Source organism: Emys orbicularis, chromosome 1 (genome assembly GCF_028017835.1).
Source record: "Emys orbicularis isolate rEmyOrb1 chromosome 1, rEmyOrb1.hap1, whole genome shotgun sequence".
Lineage (NCBI taxonomy): Eukaryota > Metazoa > Chordata > Testudines > Emydidae > Emys > Emys orbicularis.
The window spans coordinates 90,480,369-90,501,036 of NC_088683.1; the positions used below are offsets into that span (position 1 = coordinate 90,480,369).

The window sequence follows — 20,668 nt, forward strand, 5'->3', positions numbered from 1 at the left end:
TCTAATACTTACATTCAGAGGTGAAAGTAAGCCGGTACGGGCCAGTATGGCGTACTGGTAAGAAAGTGGCTGCCGGAACGGGCTGGTATACAGCTGATGTTAGCGCTTTAAGCACCATACCAGCAGGGTCGCTGACGGGGGTGGGGTGGTGGTGCAAAAGGGGTAGCTGCCCCAGGGCCTGGTGATTTAAAAGGGCCTGGGGCTCCCGACTGCGGCCAGAGCCCTGGGCCCTTTAAATCGCTGCCGGAGCCCCTGGCAGCACGGGCTGGGCAGCGCTGAAGGGCTGGCTGGGGGAGTCTGGCCCCAACTGAGGCCACGCCCATTCCGGGGGCCCAGAGTCGCGCCCCCACCTTGCCCAGGACTCCGGCTGCCCTGCGTACTGGTAAGTCCTTAAAGTTACTTTAACCCCTGCTTACATTACTGAAGAACCCAGAGCCTCCATCAAGACAGGGGCCTCGTGGTGTTAAGTGGTGTAAGCTGGCGCAGTCATTGCCCAGAAGAACTAATACTTCTGATAGCTATGAATTCATTAAGAAGAGATGATTGCACTAAATAAAGCGCAGTTGCTTTTATCTGAACAAATAGGGGGATAAGAATTTATTAGAGCAGTGTCTCTCAACTGTTTGGTCATGACCCTCAAGGGGTCGGGAGGTGTTGATAATTGATTGCAAAGAAAATCTTGCTTCCCCACTCCCTGCACATCCTTACCCTTCAAGTTCTAGTATTCCATCAACCTCTCAACACACACACACACACACACACACAAATAAATTATATAGGCTTATTGTTAGTATTGATACACTTTTTACTCTTACTTTTATAATACATGCAAGGACGTCATGAACATTTTTGATATTGAATAAGGGGTTGCCCATCTGAAAACGCTGAGAGATACTGTATTAGAGCAATCTGAGAGTGCCCAGAAAGGTGGTTAAGAGATGTTATAACATTTTTGTATTAGACAAATTGTGTTCCACTTGTATTGGGATGTTTTTGTAAATGGTGTCCAGATATTTGTATAATAGTGTAACCTGAATACTCTGCATGCCTTCCTTCAAAAACAATTTTTATTTGAAACTGAAACAGGCCCAGAGATCTGAATACCTCTCTGTCATTCTGTTTGTGAGTGCCAGTCTCAGGGATGACTGTCAGAAAACAGGGCAGACACCCGAAGCGGGTGGTGTGTTCTATAATGAGTAGGGCCCTACCAAATTCACGGCAATGAAAAATGCATCACGGACTGTGAAATCTGGTCTCCCGCCATGAAATCTGGTCTTTTGTGTGCTTTTACCCTATACTATACAGATTTCACAGAGGAGACCAGCGTTTGTCAAATTGGGGGTCCTAACCCAAAAGGGAGTTGCAGGGGGGGTCACAAGGTTATTTTAGGGGGTCAGGTATTGCCACCCTTCTGCACTGCCTTCAGATCTAGGCAGCTGGAGACCAGTGGCTGTTGGCCAGGTGCCAGTCCCTAAAGGCAGTGCCCCGCCAGCAGCAGCAGCACAGAAGTAAGGGTGGCAATACCATACTAGGCCACCCTTACTTCTGCGCTGCTGCCTTCAGAGCTGGGCGGCCGAAGAGTGGCAGTTGCTGACTGAGGGCCCAGCTCTGCAGGCAGCAGCGCAGAAGTAAGGGTGGCAATACCCATGGGCGGCTGGGGTGGCTTTGCCTTTCCAAACAGCCCAGCATGGCCCTGCCCACCCGCCTCCCTGAGTGAGCCACCTCCTGCTTGCCCTTCCCCCTGCCCCAGCCCAGACAGGCTGCTCCTCTACAGGGAAGCCTGCTGAGGCCATTTTGCCCGGTACTCGGGGTTGGAGGGGGGGCTGGAGGCACTGGGGCCGTGAAGGGGGGCCCACATGCCCTGCGCTTTGGGAGCTGGGGGGGCCCACGCGCTACCCACCCTGTGCTCAGCAGGCCAGGGGGTGGGGCCGCACAATGCCTGCCTGCCTGCCCTGCGCTCTGGGGTGGGGGGAGCCATGTGCCACCCGCTGGCCCTGCTCTCAGGGGCCACGCCACTGGCCCACCTGCTTGGGGGCCGGGGGCAGGCCACACATCACCCACCTGCCCTGTGCTCTGGGGCTGGGGCGGGGGGGTCACGCACTACCCACCTGCCCTGTTCTCAGTGGCTGCACTGCTGGCCCGGCGCTCTGGGGCTGGGGGGGTGGGGGTGCTGGTGGCCATGGGAAGGGGGAGGCTCCTGTGGGGGAAGGAGGGCGAGTCCTCGGGTTGGGGGGCGGGGCTGGCTGGGGGCTAGCCTCCCCCACCTGGCAGTTCACCAGCCACCCATGGCAATACCATACCATGCCATCCTTACTTCTCCACTGCTGCTGGCTGCGGCTCTGCCTTCAGAGCTGAGCTCCCAGCCTGCAGCTGCTGCTATCCAACTGCCCAGCTCTGAAGGCAGTGCCACTGCCAGCAGCAGCACAGAAGTAAGGGTAGCAGTACCGCAACCCCCCCTACAATAACCTCGCGACCACCCCCACCACTCCTTTTTGGGTCAGGACCCCTACAATTACACCACCATCTGTATAATGCGACTAATAATACCCTCCTTTTGTATCACACTTTGAGATCTACAGATAAAAAGAGCTTTGTGTGTGCTTCCGGTATAATTTAGAACATTTGGTAGTTATGGTTAGCAATGTGTTTTATTTTCCTTTGTGGAGTTTGTCATTTCTGATAACCTCAACACAGCTTCCATATTTGTGCTTGCTAACAGCATTTGCATGAGCATCTGGCCAGTTAGATGTCCAACTACCTGATGTGGGTCTTTGGACTTGGAAGGTTGCACATGCAAAAATTTCAGGCAGCTTTTGAAGATATAGCCCTTTAAACGTATAACTGATTTTTAATTCACTGCATTATAGCAAGAGTTAAATCTCTTATAAGGACATAGCTGTAGTGGCCGATTAGACTGTGTTGCTGCCATGCACATATGAAAGAGTTTTACTGACAGAATAATATATTTTCCTTTTCTCCATGTCCTTTTAGAAAAATTGATGGATCCAACACAGAAGAAGACCACATTGAATTGACTGAAGAGGGAAGGCCTGTGCTGGCAACCACTCACAAACCTCCCCTATGTGACTGCTATTGCTGTGGACTACCCAAGCGCTACATCATTGCCATAATGAGTGGTCTGGGCTTTTGCATTTCTTTTGGAATTAGGTGCAATCTGGGTGTTGCCATAGTGGAAATGGTTAACAACAGCACCGTCTATGTGAATGGAAAACCAGAGCTTCAGGTAAAGAAGCATCTATTGGTCTTCGTTCTTATCTGGCCCCCATCACCGCACCATCCAAGTATCTCACAAATACTAACCTTCACAACACCACAGTGAGGTAGGGAAGTGCTATTGCAGATGGGAAAATGGAGACACAGAGAGACTAACCCAAGATCACACAGGAAGTCTGTGGCAGAGACATAAATTGAATTTGGCTCTTGCGTGTCTCAGTCCAATATCTTAACCACAAGCTGGGCCTACTTATAGAAACCTACATCTTTTACACAATGCCATGGGCATACACTGGTCCAAAGAAGGTGCTGAGCACCCTCTACTTATAATGGCTTCCCCCAAAACTGCCTTTGAGTCCCACAGGTGGTCCCCTGTGGGTCAGGGTTAGGTCCCTCTGGGTCAGGGTTGAGCGCAGCATATAGACAAGGTTGCCTTGCTGTGGCCTGTACAATGCTTGTTCTGAGTCCAGTGGGCTGTTTCTGAGTTCCAAACTGCTTACTTTAACATTAGATTAAGCCAAGAAATTGACATGCTAAGATTTTTAGCTTTTCCATGCAAGGTACAATTGACATTTTTTGGGTTGTTTTGCCTTTAGCCAGAAGTATTTCATGCCTCATGTTTTATTTAGGCTTGGACATTTTTACTGTTTAATACCCAATTTATTGGTTCTCTTATGGCCCAGGGTATATTGTCAGATAAATGCATGGGGATTCCTGTGCATTGCCATGGGAAGGGGGCTGGTGGAGGTAGAGAAGACAAATCTAATAGCATTGCTTCTAAACTTCTCCCCACCATGCTTTAAAAAAACATTGTTTTTGGAGCAGTCCCTCCCAAAACGAAGGGTGTTCTGCAGCCAGGTCTGGCAAGTGGGAAGCAACAGAGAAGGGAAGTTGAGTGTGCAAAAGCTAGTAACTCTTGGGGGACAGGGAGCTACTTGTATACAAGGAGCAGCAGCCCAGCCCAGCCTATCGATTTTTTTCCTCGTCATTCCTTTTGCAGAAAGATCCCCAAATGATAAGATGCTAAATGGGGAAGAAACATGAGGGTTATCATGATCAGAACAGTATCCTGGCTCTGATAGCAGCCAATATCCGAAATGTCCGAGGAAGGTATAAGAACCTCCATAATAAACAGTTATCAAGAGTATAGCTAAGGGGGAAGGTCTTTCCTAATCCTCAGTCGTAATTAGTTGTTTTATGTTCTGGAGCGAAAGGTTGATATGCCCTGTACATTTATCCTAGCTAGTGTAACTCCGGATGATCCTATTATGCATATAGGGCCAAAGTTTTAAAAAACAGGTGCCTAAAGGATAGGCTCCTAAATCCTAATTTTTGAAAATCAGGTCATTGATGAATTCAGTGCTGAGAACCTAGCAAAGAGGATCGATAGGCAGACATGCCAAACCCTGTGGGGAAAAAAAAATGCAGAAATCGGGCTTGTTTTTGGTTTAATTGGCTTGTGAGTTGCTTGTTGCTTCTTTTTTTGATCGGCTCCTGGCAAGCAGGGTCAAGGGTCAAGCTGGGGCAACAGAGGGAGAGAGTCAGGGGTGCACGGTGGGCCCATAACAGTCCCAGACTGCGTGCCGGCGGGATCAGGGCCGGCTCCAGGCACCAGCCTACCAAGCATGTGCTTGGGGCGGCACCTGGAGGGGGGCGGCGCTCGGGGAGAGCGGGGCCGAGGCCGGGCTCACCGCCCTCCCCCTGGCACTCCGGCCGGCCGCGGAGAGTGGGGTCGCGGCCGGGCTCGCCGCCCTCCTCCCGGCGCTCCGGCCGGTCGGGGAGAGCGGGGCCCCGGCCGGGCTCGCCGCCCTCCCCCCGGCGCTCCGGCCGGTCGGGGAGAGCGGGGCCCCGGCCGGGCTCGGCGCCCTCCCCTGCCGCGCTCCCCGCCGGGGGGCGGCGGGAGGCTTTTTTGCCTGGGGCGGCAAAAAAGGCAGAGCCGGCCTTGGGTGGGATCTAGTCATATAGAGTGTTGGGGCTGTTAGGGATTGGCTTGTTTTGGCCTTGTTTTGAAATGGGATTAGCTTGATTTTTGGTTTATTGTGAAAGTCGAGGTGCTTATTTACCACGTGAAAGTTGGCAACTGTGGCAATAGGGTACTTTTGAGAATCAGGCCACTGCCTCAGTTTGGTTTTAGGGGCCTAACTTTACAAAAATTAATTAAAAAAAAAATTTGGTCAGCAATGTCTGATTTATTTTTTTAAATCCTACAATTATTCTTTACTTTTGATGTCTTCCATCATTCCATCAGTGGCTGGGTCTTTAACTTAACTGCAGTGAGGGAAAAAATAGATTGTTGTCATCAAGTACCCCAGGATCAAAATTGCTGGTCCCACAACCAGAGTGACTGATGTGAGGTCTTAAAGGAGTGTCTTTATTTAAGTAGAGAAATAATCCTTTCTCAGGTTGTTCTGTTGCTTTTATCGGAGAAATAGTGAAGTCCAGTAGTCAGGGTTTGATTCTGCTCCATTAACATCAATGAGAGTTTTTCAAGTCCTTAGAGCAGGGGTCGGCAACGTTCGGCACGCGGCTCGCCAGGGTAAGCACCCTGGCGGGCCGGGCCAGTTTATTTACCTGCTGACGCGGCAGGTTCGGCCGATCACGGCCCCCACTCGCCGTAGTTCGCCGTCCCGGGCCAATGGGGGCAGTGGGAAGCGGCGCGGGCCAAGGGATGTGCTGGCCGCGGCTTCCCGCCGCCCCCATTGGCCCGGGACGGCGAACCGCGGCCAGTGGGGGCCACGATCGGCCAAACCTGCCACGTCAGCAGGTAAATAAACTGGCCCGGCCCGCCAGGGTGCTTACCCTGGCGAGCCGCGTGCCGAACGTTGCCGACCCCTGCCTTAGAGCATGTGACTGGTACCTTAGGGCCAGATTTTTAAAGGTGCAGATAGATGCCTAGTGGGATTTGTCGGGGGGAGGGATAGCTCAGTGGTTTGAGCATTGGCCTGTTAAACCCAGGGTTGTGAGTTCAATCCTTGAGGGGGCCACTTAGGGATCGGGGGCAAAAATCAGTACTTGGTCCTGCTAGTGAAGGCAGGGGGCTGGACTCGGTGACCTTTCAAGGTCCCTTCCAGTTCTAGGAGACAGGATATCTCCATAAATTTTTTTTTTTTTTTTAATTTTCAAAACTACGTAGCCGCCCAACTTCCATTCATTTCAATTTGAATTAAGCATCTAGATGCTTTGAAAAATCTCACTAGGCACCTAAATTCCCGTAAAAAAATTGCCATAAGACTTTTGGGTCCCATGCCTGGCTCTGCTACTGGCTCCCAGTGTGAACTTGACTGTGTTACTTATCTTTTCTGTGTCTTTTGACTGATTTCTAAAATGGGGATAATAACCTATTTCACAGGAGTATTAAGCTTTAACTTACATTTTTAATGTGCTTTTTGCTCCTTGTACAAAGGCCATTTACTATGGAAGTGCAAAGCATCATATTACTCCCAGACATAGCAGGGCAACATAGTCTTACCTGCCTGCCTATGGATAGCCTTTGTTTTGCCATTGTACACACTTTTCCAAGTCATCAGCTCAGGTCTAATGGGACTTTCTTGCTGCTACCAAACAGTTTGTTATTAGAGTTGCTTGAAAAAAGTCAAAATCTTCATGAATTTTTTTTTCAAAAATTTCACCAGTTTTTAGAAATTTAAAAAGGGCCCAGAGTATTTTTCAAGACTAAAAAATGCTGATCAGTTCTACTTGTGATCACAGGGACTTTCCCACCCCTATGGCTCTAAAGACAAGACGTTTCTTTCTTATGGTTCTAAGTGGAAGATGGTAGCTGGATAAACCCTTCCCATCATGCTGTGGCTCCACAAACTTTCCTGTTCTTCTCCCTCCTTCTCCTCCCATCTGCTAAACAAACTGATCAGACTCTGCAAGCACCAAATGAGCCCCGCAAAAGTGGATGGAAAGCCTACTACTTCTTCCCCACTGGTAGTCACCATTGGCCAGTCCCTGAGCCTGGGGCTGCCTGCTGGCCCTGTGCTTATTCTGTCTAATTCCTGATTTCTAGGATCCATCCAGCCTATGCTGCTTCTCCCAATGAGGCAGGACTTGGTAAGAAGCAGAATATATCTTCTACACAGGCCAGGGGAGAGCAGGAGTGCCCAGATGAGAAGAGGCTGGTTGAGATGGGACTGCCCGTGCCCACAAGTCTTGATTTACTCCTTACTCTGCTCTGGGCATAAATCCTTCCATCTTCTCGACAAGGTGCCCCTTATAGGTCTTTCAAACACCAAGACACTGGTTAGTCCTTTTTGCTCTCAGGACTGACCATTATTTTAAGCTTTAAACTAGAAATCATTAATAGAAAATGGGGACATTCTGCAAAGTTAATTAATGCACTTGAAAAAATAACCATAAAAAATACCCCAGCCCACTAGCATGATCTCATCTGAGTTTTGTATTGATGGGTGAGAGCAATGTTTTCAGCTCTTTGTTAGAGTGACTGGCTAATTAAAGTGTCTGATCAAAATGAGAAACTGTTTTGCATTTTGTTTGTTTGAAAAAAATCTAACCGGGCGAACTGAGTCTGCCTTGTAGCATGTAGAAAGGCACAAACATAAACCAAAATGTCACTGCTAAGGACTTTCTTTAGTTTCCATTTTTTGGGTAGTGTTTTAGTGAGGCTTCCTGATTCCCAATATAAATGACGGTGCTGTCTTCGAAAGATTCATTTGAAGGCTAATTACCCCTCCTCTCTGTTTCCATACTATCAGGATGACCGTGAAACAGAATGGCACACTTCTCCTATGCCCAGCAATAGAAGGTTGATCCAAACAAAGGTTGTCACACAGGCTCATTTAAGCATGCTTACAAAGAACGGTAACAGCCTCTTGCAGGGAGAGCTTTGAGAGGCAGACTGAAAATATCTCCTAATTCAATTACATTAAATAGGGACAGATGCACATAGTCCAGGCATGTGTCTGTTCATCAGACATTTGTAGGCTATGGATCATCTGTGAGCGTCTGTGGTGATTGCACTAGTACCCTAATTTAAAACTAATATAATTCTTATCACATTTAATCTAATATAAAATACCTAGCTAGCTAATTTTATCCAGGTTTGTTTTAAGGAGCCATCTCTCCCCACTAGCCAGCAGAGTGTCTCCTCTTTGGGTGTTTCATCCCCATCTTCCCCCTTCCCTCCCTCCCTACACACACACACACCACTGAACACAGGTGGTTCATGCTAGGAATCTAAGGGCTCAACAATAAAAACACTGCAATCAAATTAAAAAGAACCAAAGGGTCCAAATATGCATCCCACCCAAAACAAAGGATGTGGCACAGGGCAAACGTGATAACTGCCAGGGACCTAACTCACCAGATGAAAGAGATCAGTTCCCTGTTAATGCAAAGAAAAGGAATAAAAGGGGATTGCTATTAGGGCCTCAAAAATCGTTAAGGCAGATCAGTACCGGGAGGTAGTTGCACAAAGACTTGACTGAGGAAGGCCCGTCCTTGGCTTTATCCTGGTTGAACCCCAGAATCAAAACTTGACTGCTAAAGGGATTATCTCAAATGTGTTTTGAGGTGCTATTTAATGAGCTAATTGTCATACCCCTGCTGTAACGGGTTGAGAAGAAGTCTGTACACGTCCAGTGTATGGTATCCATAGTACTATGGGAAGTGTGGCTCAAATGGTGACTTTTAAACAACTTCCAAACAGGATTTATCCTGCAATCAAGATGTTAAATATTCACCTTATCGTTAAAATGCTGTTTCATTTGCAGAAAGCTCAGTTCAGCTGGGATCCAGAGACAGTAGGACTTATACATGGCTCATTTTTCTGGGGTTACATTGTGACACAAATTCCAGGAGGGTTTATCTCAAACAAACTAGCTGCTAACAGGTAAGATAAAATGATCACTGTTACATCATTTAACATAACATTTTATTGTGATAAATGTATTTCAGGGATATTATGGGTGGAAATCAATATGTGGTATTTATGTCTATTACCGAGTGGTGCTACTCCCTCTGTAGCTAAAATTGGAGCTAGCTTCCCAGTCTAAGCTTGATTTCCAACTCTGTTCTAATAGGTTACTACATTGCACTCATCACCATAGTACCTGAGTGCATTCCAATAGCAAATTACGTGAGGTGACTAACATCTATCACATGTTGTTTGTTCTCTCGTCCTCTCCCCAGGGGACAGAAATATGTGCAATGGAGTGTCTTGTTTTGGTAGGGTTTTTTGTTGGGGGTGGGTGGGTTTGCAGGTGTTTAATATACATATCACTTTGTATTTGTGTTAGAGTAGGAAAGGTCAAAGAAATGCACTCCTAATATAACCCAAACCACTTAGTCTATCTGAAATTTTTGTGTATCATGTCATCCCAGAAAATGTTTTCTGAAAAGTTTTGGGCAAATCACACAAGGGGATTTAAACATGTCCCTGTCATTTGCTTTTCAAAGATTTTCCTAATGCTATTTTGGCTCAACTTATCCCTGAAATAGATTCACACAGAAACTTCAGCTTTTTCTCTTCAAGGGTCCCTAATGTATAGAGATGCCGTTCACAGGTTTTGAAGAGGTGCATATTGGAATTGTGGAGCTATTTAAAGATGCTATCCTGAAAGCGCGCACACACACAAAAATACAGATAGACCTTCACTTACATACCTGTATTATGGGCTGAGCTAGTAGTAACATCTATGGCTAAGGCTGCCTAGCACTTTGCATTAAAACCTCTGTTTTCAGTTTCTTGTAACTTCATCAGACTTTACGAATTTGTGCAGCCATTTTTCAAGCTTGCTGATTTTTAATAAAATTTAAGTTAAAAAACCCCACTCAGTTGTTTTCAGAATGAACTTAATGAAAAATAGCTAGTTTTGTTAAAGTAAAAAGTATCTTCAAACATTTCTTTGAAGTGTTTCCAGGATTTGAAGCATGAACATAGGTGATGGATGGATAAGGTTGTCTCAAATTGTCTGGTGGTTTTCAGGGTGGCACTATCTCTAATATTGTTAACCAGGTTTTTTAAACTATATATATATATATATATATATATATATATATATATATAAGAAAAGGGGTGGGGGGAGGGGCGGGAATGGTGCAGGGCTCCAACCCCTCTCCAAAGATTGCCTCTTCCAAAATGTACTCTGAGCTTAGTTTGCATCATTCCTTCTACAAAGTTAGCATCCTCTACTCTTGATTCCTCCACCAGACAAAATTGCCTGAGCTCAGTGTTTATCTTATCTACCCAGTCCACAAACCAGCTAGCCTGACCATAGTTGTATCACCAGTCTTTTGATCTCTCTGAGCTACCCACAGAATGGACCAACTCAAACTTCCACAAACCTACCAATATTTTACTGAGTAAAGCTGAAGAAATCTTTTTTTTTTTTTTTTTAAGTCTGAGAAATAGCACTCTTGGTGGGAAGATGAATCTGTGAGACCTTACAGCTGATTTAAAATACATGTATCCATTTCTACAATCCAAATATGCTGCAAATTACACACAATCTAATGGAAATGTGAATTCAATACAGTGCATTCTTTCTATAGTGAAATTTATAGTGTATCAAATGTCCCTATTTTAAATAACAAAGTTATTGCTTGTAATATTAAAAAACAACAACAACAAACACCATCAAAAACACTTTTGTGACATTTTGGTAGCGGTTTCCATGTACTTGTATTGAAAAAGTACAGAATATGTCCATATCAGCTGGTATATGTAATTCTGTGACTCATAATTTATGGTCTCAATATGCCTGTTTGAACTCTAATAACCAAACTCAACCAATTCAGCAGAGAAATTGGTGCTGGGATGGGAACCTTAAATGGGTGTATTACTTTCCGTACCTCACAGGCAAGAAGTCAGTTAGGTTTTATACAGTAAGTGGCAAGCTACTGTTACAGTTTCTAGCATTAATTATACTACTTGTTTACCATGTTCACTTTGCATCAGAGCCTCCATATCCTGTTTCTAAGTCGCAGAATAGATTCTCAGAGAAACAGATACAGATGTAACAATTTTCTCCAGCTTTTATTGACTTTTTAAAAATTGCAATACGTTGTACTTTGCTCTTTGGTCAAATAAATTTTTGGTTCTGTTTCCTCTATTTTCTTGTAAACAACAAAATCATAGGTGATTGTGACCTAACTGCATTTATTATATCCATCCCTAGACACATATCATGCTATTGATGCACACAGTGTAATACTTCTGTGGCCACATGACTTTCATAGTTGTCATCTCTGCAGTATACTGTGGCCTTAAGGACTTGACTTTGATAAGTATGTTTAGAACTCAGGTTCTTGAGACAGACTAGGTCCCTGAAAATTCCCTAAAAGAGAATTTCTATTTGCAGTTGTAGTATTAAGGTTTATTTCTAGAGGTACTCCAAACTCCCTTGTTTTCACTTGTGTTCATGGAACCATTTTCTCCAGATTCAGTCCCGGTGGGTTCACCACCATCCCAAGTTTCTCTTTAAGGGTACATCTACACTTACCGGAGGGTCCGGCGGCAGGCAATCGATGTTCTGGGATCGATCCCGGAAGTGCTCGCCATCGACGCCGGTACTCCAGCTCGGCGAGAGGAGTACGCAGCATCGACGGGGGAGTTATTAATATAGCTGAATTTGCGTACCTTAGTCCGAAGTGGGGGGTTAGTGGGGACCAGGCCTTAGAAGAGGAAGGATGGCCTTGTTGAGGGATAGCTCAGTGGTTTGAGCATTGGCTTGCTAAACCCAGGGTTGTGAGTTCAATCCTTGAGGGGGCCATTTAGGGATCTGGGGCAAAAAATTGGTCCTGCTAGTGAAGGCAGGGGACTGGACTTGACCTTTCAAGGTCCCTTCCAGTTCTATGAGATAGGTATATCTCCATATATTATTATTATTATTAAGGACCTGGACAGTACGTAGGAGGTCTGGGCTCAATTCCTGACTCTGCTACAGACTCTCTTTGTGAACTTGGGGAGGTTGTTTGATCTCCCTGTGCCCCTTCTATAAATGGTGGTAGTATTTATTTCTTTTCCCCTTTCCTTTGTTGATCCTGTCTGCTTACACTCCAAGCTCTTTGGGACAAGGACTGTCTCACCACATGTTTGTACTGAGTGTAGCACCATGGAACCTCAAACTCAGCTGAACTCTCTAAGCCCTACTATAATACAAATAATTTATAATAATAATTTCAATTCTCAGTGCAAAGCTCAGCTGAAAACACACTGGGTAACCTGGTTTTGCTCTGGAAGTGATTCAAAACCACCCAAACCCACAAATTTCCCTTCAATTTGATGTGAAATCATAAATTACCCAACGTTTCCACAGATCCACATTGACTTGAAAAGTTCATCAACCATTTAATGACAGTGTCCCCTTAACTTACTGCTCACCATTAAAAAATATGTCTGACTACTGTAAAGTACCATTTTAACTTGTCCATTGTTATTTGCTAATAAAGAGACACTGAACCTGAGGCGCATCCTGATATTGGCTTTCAGGAATAAAACACCATTGGTCAGCAGAGTCCATCATTTAAGAACTCTGTTCTGATTTCACAGTGGCAGCTTGCCAGGGACCTGAATGGTGAGGAGAAAAGAATACATGAATGAATTAGAAACACTGGGCTATTTTTAGCCAAGGAAGAGACCAGTTTATCTTAGATACAACGTACTGCACTGCTGGCAAGATGATGGCTGTTTTTGCAAACATTCCTCACCCTCATAAATAGTAGCAAAACCCTAGCTAATTCTAGCTCAGCCACTCTTATTTATATCTTTGGCATACAAAGAAATTATATGTAATGAAACAATACAGAATGTGAATTCAGTTATTAGAACTGTGCAAGTGGAAAATAAATCCTACTCTTTCCCTGTGGATCATTCTTTCCCTCGCTTTTTTACCTACATTCCTATGGAATGCACTCAGGGGTGAAAGTAACTTAAAGGACTTACCAGTACTCCAGAGTCCTTAGGAGGGGGTGGGGCCTCAACCAGAAGAGGCATGGCCTCCACCGGAAGAGGCAGGGCCTTTAAATCCCCCGGCACTTTAAATCAGGATTTAAAGGGCCCGGGGCTGTGGCGGTGGTAGCAGCAGCTGGGAGCCCCGGGCCCTCTAAATCACCCCCGGAGCTCCCAGCTGCAGAGGCGGCTGGGAGCCCCGGGGGTGATTTAAAGGGCCCCGGGGCTCCAGCTGCCGCTACCGTAGTGGAGCCCCGGGCCCTTTAAATCACCATCGGAGGAGGCCCCAGCCTCTGGCAGAGCTTTAAAGGGCCAGGGGCTCTGCTGCAGTAGCGGTAGCCGGGAGCCCCCGGCCTTTTAAATCACTGCCAGAGCTCCGCCGCCGCTACCCCAGGGCTCCAGCAGCGGGGCTCGGGTGGTGATTTAAAGGGCCCCGGAGGGTAGCGGCAGTGGGAGCCCTGAGCCCTTTAAATCGCCACCCGAGCCGTGCTGCTGGAGCCCCGGGGTAGCAGCGGCAGCCGTGGGCTCTGGCGGTGATTTAAAGGGCCCGGGGCACCGGCTGCTGCTACCACTCTGGGTCCTTTAAACCATCCCTGGAGCCCTGCTGCCGGAGCCCTGGGGAGGCTGCAGCAGGGCTCCGGCAGCTATTTTAAGGGGTGGGGCGGTAGCGGCTGCTGCAGCCCAGGACCCTTTAAATCACTGATGGAGCCCCGCTGCTGCTACCCCAGGGCTCTGGCAGCAGGGCACTGGCGGCAATTGCCGCCAAGGGAAGCCGATCCGTCCCGTTCAGTATGCTGTACTGGGGCATACCGGCTTACTTTCACCTCTGAATGCACTGTAATTCCCTGAAGTGTGAGGACTCCTACAGCATTATAATAAAGAATACATTTCTCTTGATGGCAACGCGTGGCCAGTGTAGCCAACCCCTCACCTCCTTTGGTGATAACGGATGTAGCACAACTAAATATTCACTCAGCTTTGAAAATGGCCCTTTAAATGTCCCTGGGTGACCATTTGCTTCCACTGCCATTTTTTGGCATTGTGATTCTTGGAACACTTTTCATATTGACTCTGTTCATTTTATTGTCACTGTGCCCTCCCACCCCATTTGTCTGTTGTGTCCCTCAGCTGAGTCCTGCTTGTCACAGGAGCTGTCAAAGGCCGAGACTGTCTTCTTTGCTGATGTATAACACTCAGCACCCAAAGGGACCTTGGGTTTGTAGGCACTACTGTGATTGTGGAGAATGAGGGAGCGATGTGTTTTTTAGTTTTATGAATACCAGGTGCACTGCAATTTACCTGTTATCAGGCCAGACTACAAGGAGCTAAATCAAAGGAGTCTGTTTGGAGACAAACAGGAAACAAAACAATGGCAAAGATAAGGTACAGTCCAGGTAATAACAAAGATCCTTGAGGAAACAATGGGGAAGTTAATTGGGCAATACCCCCTGTGTAGTTACAGCTAGGCTGGCAAGGTTTATTTGCCCAGACTTGAACCTAGGACCAGAGGGGATGCTAAAACCTTAATGATGCTGGTCTGGCAAAGAAGAAGGGGGGGGAGGGAGTTGAGTGCCCTGGGACAGCAACTGACAGAGACACAGAGAGGGAGAAATGGCAGCAAGCGGGTTGCCTTTCTTGGACAGAGGGGGCAGAGGGGTCGGGGCTGGGCTGAGGGGAACTTACAAAAGCTGGCAAGGAAACAATAGAGTGTAGGTAAGACCCCAGTCAGATAAGCCAGCCTTTTTTTTTTTTTTTTTTAATCCTTTTGCTTTGTGTGCTCTGTTCATTTGGGTGAATACATAAAGCTTTGTTTTGAAGAAGTTGTTTTTGAGCCACTTTAATCAGCTGCTGTCACAGGGTGAAAAGAGCTGACAGATGCCAAAGACAGTTAGACCTGTCAGATTAACATGGTTGGTAAAGGGGGGGGGGGGTTGCTCCCCAGAGATCCAGTCTGAGAGTGGTAGAACTTGTGGTTCTACCCAGAGAGGGGTGAAGGCATGCTCGGTATAAATCTAGCTCTGGCATGAGGGGGAGGGACTAGAGGACCTCTTGAGATCCCTTCCAGCCCCACATTTCTGTGATTCTAAGCTAGCAGCCTGGGGGACTGCTTTAATGTCTGCCAACTGGCTATGGTCCCTGTGCATCAGGGCCAAATATGTGCATGAGTGGATGGTGTCACAGGGACCTGATGCTTCAACTTTGCACCAGGTGAGAGCTCCCCCAGACTAGGATAATTCTCAGTGAGCTGGATCTGGTTGATTTGAGACTCTGGCAGTGCAATGGGGACAGAACCCAGCCAAGAATCTGGCTCATTAAATTTAAAAAGGTGGTTTGCAAATGTCCTCTTACTACTGTAGACGTCTTATCAGGGATCACTACTGTGACATGATCATTAAGCTGGGTCTTGGTGATATGAAGTTTAATAATTTTCAGAGACATTGGATTAGTGAACCTAGGAGATGCATAGCATATGTAATGCAATCCACAGAACTGATTTGTTGTATAGAAATGAAATTCATAGATTTTTGTCAACAAGGTATGAAAATATAAGAAATACAGTAAGTTTTACTTAATTCTTCTATTAATAATACTAACTAAATAAAGATTCCCATTTTTTGTCAGGCACCTTCTTTCCACCTTATTATTCCCACTGTCTATTTTTTCTATTTTCTTCCCTGTGGCACTGTAGGTCCAGTTTTTAAATGAATTCTTTAAGAGGGCATCCAAATGCCATATATGAGGACTCAGACAGGCAAGTAGGTGCTTCATCTATGTGTAAGGGGACTGTTGCCCCCTTACTAACATTCAGTGGGGGTGTTTTGATTGGCTTGCTCCCAGTACTAAAAGGGGAAGGGTCGATGGCAAATTAGGAGCCTGAGACTGACAGTCCCCAGGAACAATGGGGAGAGGCCAATGCTCCAGATCAGCCTGATTGACAGGGCGGGCAGGCTAATCAGAGGGTCAGGAGGCGAGGGAGGTCCCGTCCTCCATGTGAGCTGGAATTGCCTGGGTCAGACAGAGTGGGGCCGAGCAAAGGAGAAAGCAGGGGCCCAAGCTGAGCTGGAGAGCAGAACCGTGCCAGATCCAGAGGGGCCAGAGGCGCAGCCACAGAGCCAGAGACAAAGCCCAGGGAGAGCAGATCCTGAGCTGGGAGCAGAGCTGCAGCCCCAAAGCCAGAGCACAGCCAGGAGAGAGCAGGGGCCTGAGCTAAGTTGCTGGGAGCAGAGCTGCAGCCCCAAAGCAGAGTTACAGAAGCAGCCTGCAGAGCAGATCTGCCCTGGGAGGAGAGCTGCAGCAACCAGAGCCAGAGAGGCCAGAGAAGCAGCCCAGGGAGCTGGAGGCAGAGCAGCAGCAGCAGCCGTGCTGAGGCAGAGTGGAGCTGGAGCTGGGGCTGGAGCAGTCCGGAGCTGGGTGCGGTGAGCAGCTGGGGAGAGTGAGGGGGACCCTGGCAGTGGGCCCAGCGCAGGGAGATACCTCAGCCAAGAGGCCTTGCAGGCCAGACTTGGAGGGGGATCGTAACCCTGACAGGGCGGGGGCGACGCTGGGAAGAAGGGTCCTGCCACCTAGAGCCTGAGAGCGTGTGGCCACCGCCAGAGCAAGTGTCCAACCCACAGCGTCCCTGCAGCACAGCCAGGGCCTGAGAAGGAGGCCCGGGACCTACAAGGAACAGACTGTGAACTGCCCTGACGTTCCAGAGACACTGCTTGTAATATTCCCTGCCTCAGAGCAGGGTGATGTGTTTCCTTTAACCTTTTCCATTTTTCCTTATTCTTTTTTAAAAGTAATTGTTAATTAAATAACTTGTATTTGCTTTAAATTGTATAAAATGATCAGTGGGTCAGGGAGGTGCCCAGTGCAAAGAGAGTACCCCGGAGTGGGGACACCCTAGCCCCTGTCCTAGGTGACCACAGCAGGGTTGGGGGTCAAGCCCCCCAGGAATCCTGGGCCCAGCCTTGTCGGGGTTTACGAGGACTCTGCCAGACAGGAGAGTGGAAGGGGAGTCCTCAAGGGCAGGGAGGCCTCTGGGTAAAGGAAGTGGGAGCGAGGACTCAGATCCTTTCGCTACCCCACTTCACCGGGGTAGTGCAGAAGCCAGGAAAGTTCCCCACAATAGCGGGACCATTCCCCCGCTTACATAATTGGCGTCACGAACAGGATCCTATCCACAGGGTCCATCCCATTGGTTTTCTGGTTAAGTTCTAGTAGCACGGTCCGGGCCTGGTTGAGCACCCTACCATGGCTGGAATTGAAGAACTACGAACCCAGTTTGCTGAACTTCAGCGCAGATTATCAGACCAAGCGGAGGCATTACAGCAAGCTAGAACTGAACAGAGAGAAGCCTTATCGCTGGCCAAGGCAGTAATAGACCAACAGACAGCAGAAGCTAAGAAACCCCCTACTATTTATGTCCACGGGAGCGGAAGGTCACGGAGTTTGGTGGCTTCCCGACTAGACCAGGAGACATTACAGTAGAGGAGTGGGTCAAGTCTGTGAAGGCGGCTCTGCGTGTGCTAAGAGTACCTGAAGAAGATCATGTGGACTTCATAGAGGAGCACCTCAAGGGCCAGGCCAAGGCCACAGTAAAGTTCATGGCAGTGGCAGACAAGAAAGATGTGAAAAAGGTATTTGAACTCCTCCTAGAAGTGTATGGAGACAAGGTACCTATTGGAACCCGACTAAAGGAGTTTTTTGAGAGAAAGCAGGAGCCTGGTGAAACTGTCCGGGCCTACGCATATGACCTCCAGGAGAGAATGAGCAAAGTGGAGCGGCGAGACCCTCAGCGAGTTCCAGACCCAGATACGGTTCTGAAAGAGCAGTTGGTGCTGGGGCTCCGTGATGACTCCCTCCGACGTGAAATGAAAAGGAGGTTTAAAGAAGAGCCCAGTAAGAAGTTCCATGAACTCATGCAGGCTGCCATTATGTGGTCAGAAGAAGAGGAAGTTCCTGTGGCAGAGGCGGCCAAGCCTAACCCCCATACACGAAGTGGGGGCCTAGTGAATGCAGCTGCTGGGAAAAAGGCCCTGCCCCAAACAGAGCTAACATTGGAAAGCTTAAGTGAAGCTGTCCAAAAACTGGCGGTCCAACAGGGGGAGATGCTGAAAGTGATGACCGAGTTGATGAAAGAAAAAAATCCCATTAGTATGCCAAAGTATCCAAGGGCACCGGGATCCCGAAGAGCCCCACTGAAGGACGAGCTGGGAAGATACATTTGTTATACTTGCGAAAGGCCAGGACATACTAGCCGAGATTGTACACTGAGAAGGAGACTGGAGTCCCAGGCGCCTGAAATTCAAGAGGCACCGGGAGCAAGCAGCCAACCATCAGAAGGCCAAGTGGGGACTGAAGGGTTTCTACGGCTGTCCCTAGGAAAAGGGCAGTGTGTCAGCAGCGAGGAAAAGGACCCTGATGATGTTAGTATATTCAGTGACTTCTGTGGCCGAGCTTTCGGGGACTGCTTGACAGTGGATATAACCATAGCAGGGGTGAAGACCAGATGTTTGTTAGATACTGGCTCAGAAGTCACCACCATTACTGAGTCGCATTTTCAAAAATATCTGAAGGACAAGGACCTGACCATGCACAGCACACGGTTTGTACGTCTAACAGCTGTTAATGGACTGGCAATCCCAGTGGTGGGGTGCCTTGAAGCAGACATAGAGTATATGGGCCAGACACTGCCAGGAAAATGCATCTTCATCCTGAAAGACAAAGCCTCAAAAGGGAGCCATATAGGAGAAGGAGTCCCAGGGATTCTAGGGATGAACATCATTAGTGAGCTGAAGGAGCTACTCTTACCAGGAAAAGGGACCAGGAGGATGAACTGTCACGAGCACGCTACGAAGAATGCTGTGCTGAGTAAAGTACTGGCTCGAGCGGAGAGGCAGAGTCTTTCTCTGGGCCCCACAAGGCATATGGGAAATGTTAAAGTGGGCAGAAAACGGAAGACCATTATTCCTCCTTGGAGAGGGAAGATCCTTGACGAACACAGCTGTGTACCAGGAAATGAGCTGCAGGTGACGAGGGAGAAGGGAGGACGAGTTACCTTTCTTCAAGAAAGATGTGATGGGAGACTGCCAGTTCCAGTTCAAGCGGCACGCCAAGGGCTGATTCCTGCACATGTGGCTAACATAAGGGCGTTGCCAGAGAAGCATCAAGAAGTCTTTTCTAAGGATGAGGTGACCAATTATGATGACCAGGTCAAAGGTCACCATGACAGGCTGAAGACAGCCTGGAAAGTTGCTCTCAGTACAACTAAAGACACAGCCCAAAGTAGGAAAAGGACTTATGATAGCAAGTCCAGTGGGGCTCTCATCAGATCTAGTGACTGTGTACCAGTTCGTAGCCATAGAGGCCGGAGATGTAATAAAATACAGGACAAATGGAAGCCAAATCCCCACACTGTGGTCACCCACAACAATCCCGAACTGCCAGTGTACGCTAACCAGCCTGAACGAGGAGGTCCTGAGAGAGTAGTACATAGGGACCAGTTGAAACATTGCACTCTTAGTCCAGACAGGGACCATAGGAGGCGTAGATCAGTACACCCCGAGGAGGCTGAAACCAATTGGGAAATGGTTCTAGTCCCACAAACCGAATACAGAGGGGGACAGAGTGGGGCAAACCCAAACCCTAACGAGAATGGCCAGATCCTTCAAACTGACCCAGTATTACCTGAGGATAGGGAAATAGAAAATATGGGTAACGAACCACCAGTCTTAAGAAGGTCGCAGAGGGCTAATAAGGGTGTACTTCCTGTTAGACTTAGAGATAATTATGTTATTGGTTCTATGTAGTGTTTTAATGAATATTGTTATGTATGGTATTAAGAAGTAGATGTGGAATGTTAAATATGTTAAATGTTCTTTTGATAATTGTTAATGGGTTGTTGATATAAAATGATGTGGGTATATGTTGTTACTATGGGGCCCGGATGTACCGGTGTGAATATTGTGGATGTGGCAGTATTTTAGCAAGGGGGAATGTGAGGGGACTGTTGCCCCCTTACTAACATTCAGTGGGGGTGTTTTGATTGGCTTGCTCCCAGTACTAAAAGGGGAAGGGTCGATGGCAAATTAGGAGCCTGAGACTGACAGTCCCCAGGAACAATGGGGAGAGGCCAATGCTCCAGATCAGCCTGATTGACAGGGCGGGCAGGCTAATCAGAGGGTCAGGAGGCGAGGGAGGTCCCGTCCTCCATGTGAGCTGGAATTGCCTGGGTCAGACAGAGTGGGGCCGAGCAAAGGAGAAAGCAGGGGCCCAAGCTGAGCTGGAGAGCAGAACCGTGCCAGATCCAGAGGGGCCAGAGGCGCAGCCACAGAGCCAGAGACAAAGCCCAGGGAGAGCAGATCCTGAGCTGGGAGCAGAGCTGCAGCCCCAAAGCCAGAGCACAGCCAGGAGAGAGCAGGGGCCTGAGCTAAGTTGCTGGGAGCAGAGCTGCAGCCCCAAAGCCAGAGCATAGCCAGGAAAGAGCAGGGGCCTGAGCTAAGTTGCTGGGAGCAGAGCTGCAGCCCCAAAGCAGAG

The 20,668-nt window shown here is 47.9% G+C and overlaps 1 protein-coding gene across 1 annotated transcript in view; it reads left to right on the forward strand.

The window, feature by feature from the left end:
• Nucleotides 1-20,668, forward strand: part of SLC17A8 (solute carrier family 17 member 8) — a 47,752-nt gene that overhangs the window by 8,961 nt on the left and 18,123 nt on the right. The window contains exons 2-3 of the mRNA XM_065414664.1: nucleotides 2,992-3,244; nucleotides 8,970-9,088. Coding sequence (XP_065270736.1) covers nucleotides 2,992-3,244; nucleotides 8,970-9,088 — 372 coding nt within the window. The remainder of the gene's footprint in view (nucleotides 1-2,991; nucleotides 3,245-8,969; nucleotides 9,089-20,668) is intronic.